The sequence below is a fragment of the Pezoporus wallicus genome, unplaced genomic scaffold (genome assembly GCF_028554395.1).
Source record: "Pezoporus wallicus isolate ANWC-B61680 ecotype Strahan unplaced genomic scaffold, APGP_CSIRO_Pwel_v1 contig_13135, whole genome shotgun sequence".
In the NCBI taxonomy this organism is placed as follows: Eukaryota; Metazoa; Chordata; class Aves; order Psittaciformes; family Psittacidae; genus Pezoporus; species Pezoporus wallicus.
This window is the reverse complement of record NW_026636392.1, coordinates 11,107-15,922: the sequence shown is the minus strand read 5'-3', so window position 1 is coordinate 15,922 and position 4,816 is coordinate 11,107. Positions and strand designations below refer to the sequence as shown.

At 60.5% G+C, this 4,816-nt stretch overlaps 1 protein-coding gene across 1 annotated transcript; it reads right to left on the bottom strand.

Moving 5' to 3' along the window:
- Nucleotides 1-1,102: 1,102 nt before the first annotated feature.
- Nucleotides 1,103-4,282, bottom strand: LOC130594373 (DNA-directed RNA polymerase II subunit RPB1). Its single transcript, XM_057400212.1, has 3 exons — nucleotides 4,154-4,282; nucleotides 3,616-3,765; nucleotides 1,103-2,369 (listed from the first exon to the last, which is right to left on the bottom strand). Exons 1-3 carry the CDS (start codon nucleotides 4,257-4,259, stop codon nucleotides 1,213-1,215), a joined length of 1,413 nt encoding a protein of 470 aa, XP_057256195.1. The 5' UTR covers nucleotides 4,260-4,282; the 3' UTR covers nucleotides 1,103-1,212.
- Between the last annotated feature and the right edge of the window lie 534 nt (nucleotides 4,283-4,816).

The window sequence follows — 4,816 nt, the reverse complement described above, 5'->3', positions numbered from 1 at the left end:
GGGGTGGTTTGGGTGTTGTTGGGGTGCGGTTTTGGTGTTGTTCAGGTGTTGTTGGGGTGTTTTTTGGGGGTGTTTTGGGTGTTTTCGGGGTGTGCTTTTGGGGTGGTTTGGGTGTTGTTGGGAAGTTTTTTTTTGGGGGGGGTTTGGGTGTTGTCGGGGTGCGGTTTTGGGGTGGTTGGAGTTTTGTTGGGGTGGTTTGGGTGTTGTTGGGATATAGTTTTGGGGTGGTTTTGGTGTTGTTCAGATGTTGTTGGGTGTGGTTTTGGGGTGCTTTGGGTGTTGTTGGGGTGTGCTTTTGGGGTGGTTTTGGTATTGTTGGGGTGTGTTTTTTGGGGTGCTTTGGGTGTTGTTGGGGTGTGCTTTTGGGGTGGTTTTGGTATTGTTGGGGTGTGTATTTTTGGGGTGGTTTGGGTGTTGTCCAGATGTGGTTTCGGGGTGGTTTGGGTTTTGTCAGGGTGTATTTTCGGGGTGGTTTGGGTGTTGTCGGGGTGTAGTTTGGGGGTGGTTTAGGTGTTGTTGGGGTGTGTTTTGGGTGTTGTCGGGGTGTGGTTTTGGGGTGGTTTGGGTGCTGTGGGGGAGTGGTTTTTGGGGGTGGTTTGGATGTTGTCGAGGGGTGGTTTAGGTGTTGTTCGGGTGTTTTTGGGTGTCCTCAGGGTGTGGTTTTGGGGTGGTTTGGGTGTTGTCGGGGTGTGGTTCTAGGGTGGTTTGGGTGTTGTTGGGGGGTCCCCCCTTTTTCCCCCTCCCCCCCCCCTTTCCCAATCCCCCACAAACGGAGCCGCGGCTCAAAATCACTAAAACCTTTATTTCCAGCCCAAAATGTCCCATTCCCCCCCTCCCCCTCATTGAACCCCCATATAAAGGCGGGGGAGGGGCCAAGCACCCCCACCCCCTGCATTGAACCCTCCAATTACCCCCCTTGTGTTGTACGCCCCCCATTACCTAACACCCCCCATAACTTACCCCCATTTGGAGTCATTGGGGGCACCCAACACCCCAACATGGGGACCCTTTCCTTGGACCCTCCCCTAGCCCAATATGGGGGTCACCCCCCAACTTGGGGTCACACACCCCCCCCCCCAGTGAAGCTTCCCTACGACCCAAAGTGTCCCCCACCCCACCGTCCCCCACCCCCATGTCAACCGCCCGGCTTGGGCTGGTGACAGCAACTTATGGGTCAGCCCCATAGCCTGGAGGGGGTCCCCCCACCCAGGCTCAGTTGTCCTCGTCGCTGTCGTCGGGGCTGATGGCCGGGCTGGTGAGGCTGTAGGTGGGGGAAGTGGGACTGTAGCCGGGGGACGTGGGGCTGTAGGTGGAGCCCTTGGGGCTGGTGGGGCTGTAGGTGGGGGACGTGGGGCTGTACTTGGGGCTGGTGGGGCTGTAGGTGGGGCTGGTGGGGCTGTACTTGGGGCTGGTCGGGGTGTAGACGGGGCTGGTGGGGCTGTAGGTGGGGGACGTGGGGCTGTACTTGGGGGTGGTGGGGCTGTAGGTGGGCGAGGTGGGGCTGTACTTGGGGCTGGTGGGGCTGTACTTGGGGCTGGTGGGGCTGTACTTGGGGCTGGTGGGGGTGTACTCGGGGGAGCTGGGGCTGTAGCTGGGGCTGGTCGGGGTGTACTTGGGGGAGGTGGGGCTGTAGCTGGGGCTGCTGGGGCTGTAGCTGGGGCTGCTGGGGGTGTAGGTGGGTGACTGCGGGGTGTAGCGGGGGCTGGAGGGGCTGTAGCTGGGCGAGGTGGGGCTGTAGCTGGGCGAGGTGGGGCTGTAGCTGGGCGAGGTGGGGCTGTAGTTGGGCGAGGTCGGGGTGTAGTTGGGGCTGGTGGGGCTGTAGCTGGGCGAGGTGGGGCTGTAGCTGGGAGAGGTCGGGGTGTAGTTGGGGCTGGTGGGGCTGTAGTTGGGGCTGGTGGGGCTGTAGCTGGGCGACGTTGGGCTGTAGCTGGGCGAAGTGGGGCTGTAGCTGGGCGACGTCGGGCTGTAGCTGGGCGAAGTGGGGCTGTAGCTGGGCGACGTCGGGCTGTAGCTGGGCGACGTCGGGCTGTAGCTCGGCGACGTGGGGCTGTAGCTGGGCGAAGTGGGGCTGTAACTGGGCGACGTCGGGCTGTAACTGGGCGACGTGGGGCTGTAGCTGGGCGACGTCGGGCTGTAGCTGGGCGAAGTGGGGCTGTAGCTGGGCGAGGTGGGGCTGTAGCTGGGCGAGGTGGGGCTGTAGCTCGGTGACGTGGGGCTGTAGTTGGGCGACGTCGGGCTGTAGCTGGGCGAGGTGGGGCTGTAGCTGGGTGAAGTCGGGCTGTAGCTGGGGCTCTGTGGGGTGTAGCCCCCGGGTGAACGCGGCTCGTAGGCGGGGGACGTGGGGCTGTAGCTGGGTGACATGGCACCGCCTGTAGAGAGAGGACAGAGGGGTTCTTGGGGGGCCCAACACCGGTGCTGTGGGGGCTGCTTTACAGTGGTTTCGGAGTGGTTCGGGTGTTGCCAGGGGGTTGTCGGGTGTTGCGGGTGTCTTTGGGGTGGTTGTGAGAGCTTTTGGGGGGGACTGTTGCAGCGCTTTGGGGTGTCCTCGGGTGTCGGGGGTGTCTTGGGGGGGGGGGGTTTACACTGTTTCGGGGTGTTGAGAGGTGGTTTTGGGGTCTGTCCGGGTGTTGCCGTAGTGGTGTTGGGGTGTTGAACATGTTTGCAGTGCTTTGCGGTGTTGCCGGGGTGTTGTAAGGTTGCGTTTGGGGTGTTGCAGCAGTGTTTTGGGGGTGGTTAGGAGTGCTGTCGGGGTGTTGGGGGGTGGCTATGGGGTGGTTTTGCAGTGGTTTGGGTGCTGCTGGGGTGTGGTTTTGGGTGGTGTTGGCGTGTGTTGTTGGCGTGATTTGGGTGTGGTTTTGGGATGGTTTGGGTGTTGCTGGGATGTAGTTTTGGGGTGGTCTGGGTGTTGTCCGGGTGTGTTTTTTGAGGTGGTTTGGGTGTAATTTTGGGCTTGGTTGGTTGTTGTTGGGGTGTGGTTTTGGGCTTGTTTGGTGGTTGTTGGGGTGTGGTTTGGGTGTAATTTTGGGGTTGTTGGGTTGTGGTTTTGGGTGTTGTCAGGGTGTAGTTTTGGTGTGTTCTGGGTGGTGTTGGGTGTTGTCAGGGTGTAGTTTTTGTGTGTTCTGGGGGTGGTTTTGCGTGTTGTCAGGGTGGTTTTGGGTGTTGTCAGGGTGTAGTTTTGGTGTGTTCTGGGGTGGTTTTGGGTGTTGTCAGGGTGTAGTTTTGGTGTGTTCTGGGGGTGGTTTTGCGTGTTGTCAGGGTGTAGTTTTGGTGTGTTTTGGGTGTTGTTGGGGTGGTTTTGGTTGTTGTCAGGGTGTAGTTTTGGTGTGTTCTGGGGGTGGTTTTTTGGGTGGTCAGTGTTGGTGTGTTCAGGGTGTAGTTTTTTGGTGTGTTTTGGGGGTGGTTTTGGTTGTTGTCAGGGTGTAGTTTTGGTGTGTTTTGGGTGTTGTTGGGGTGGTTTTGGTTGTTGTCAGGGTGTAGTTTTGGGTGTTGTCAGGGTGTGGTTTTGGTGATTTCTGGGTGTTGTGGGGGTGTGGTTTGGGTGTTGTCGGGGTGGTTTTGTGGTGCTTTGGGTGCCCTTGGGCTGTTGTCACGGTGTTGCTGGGGGGCTGCACTCACCAGGGGAGGGGATGTAGGGGCTGGAGGGCCCGGGGGAGCCGGGGGAGCCGGGGGTCGGGGACCAGGCCGGGGAGTAACCGGGGCTGAAGCCGCTGGCGTCCGAGGCGGCGCTGGGGGAGAAGCCGGCGCCTCCGGGGGTCATCCCACTGCCTGTAGGGGGGGAAAACGGGGGGGGCAAAAACAGGGGGTCAGGACCCACAACTGCCCCCCCCCCCCCCCCCCCCATAGCCCCAAGGGCCCCAAACTGCCCCATGGGCCCCAAATCTGACTCACTCAGCCCCACTCTTCCCTCTCAGTCTGCCCCATAGCACCCCAATCCCCCCCCACCACCCCACTGACCCCCACTCTACCCCAATTTACCCCCCCAGTCTGCCCCACAGCACCACAATCCCCCCCAACCACCCCACTGACCCCCACTCTACCCCAATTTACCCCCCCAGTCTGCCCCACAGCACCCCATTCCCCTCCCCAACCATCCCATTGTACCCCAGTTTCCCCCCCAGCCCCCTCCCAGTGCATCCCAGTCCCCGTCACTCACCCACACTGGGGGACCAGGCCCCATAGGCGGGGGTAGCTCCTTGGTTCCAGGGTGTCATGGCCGGGGACAGGCCCCCCATGGGGCTGGGGGCCGACCCAAAGAACATTCCAGTAGCTGGGAAGAAAAAGAGGAGGAGAGGATTAGGGGGATCCCAATGGCTGGGGGCGGGGGGGGATCCCAGCATCCCCATCCCATCCCCTCCTCATCCCCGTTCCCATCCCATCCCCACCCCACCACCATTCTGTCTCCATCCTATCCGCTCCCCATCTCCATCCCATCTCCATCCCATCCCCATCCTATCCCTGTCCCATCTCCACCTCATCTCCATCCCATCCACTCCCCATTCCCATCCCATCTCTGCCCTATCTCCATTGTATCTGTCCTACATCAATCTTATCTCCATCCCATCCCCACCCCATCTCCATCCTATCTCTGTCCCATCTCCATCCTAACCCCATCCCATCTGCACCATCTCTCCCATCTCCACCCCATCTCCATTCTATCTCCATCCTACCCCTGTCCCATCTCCATCCCATCCCCATCCCACCTCTATGCCATCCCCATCCCCACCCCATCTCCATCCTAATCCCATCCCATCTCCACTCAATCTCCATGCCATCTCCATCCCCATCCTATCCCTGTCCCATCTCCACCTCGTCCCCA

What these genes read in the sequence shown, in the direction of transcription:
- LOC130594373 (XM_057400212.1), bottom strand. Translation starts at nt 4,259, where the DNA reads ATGTTCTTTGGGTCGGCCCCCAGCCCCATGGGGGGCCTGTCCCCGGCC. An exon ending in GGCCTGGTCCCCCAGTGTGG is followed by an intron (nt 3,766 to 4,153) that starts GTGAGTGACGGG and finishes CCCCCCCTACAG; the next exon opens with GCAGTGGGATGACCCCCGGA. An exon ending in CCCCTACATCCCCTCCCCTG is followed by an intron (nt 2,370 to 3,615) that starts GTGAGTGCAGCC and finishes CTCTCTCTACAG; the next exon opens with GCGGTGCCATGTCACCCAGC.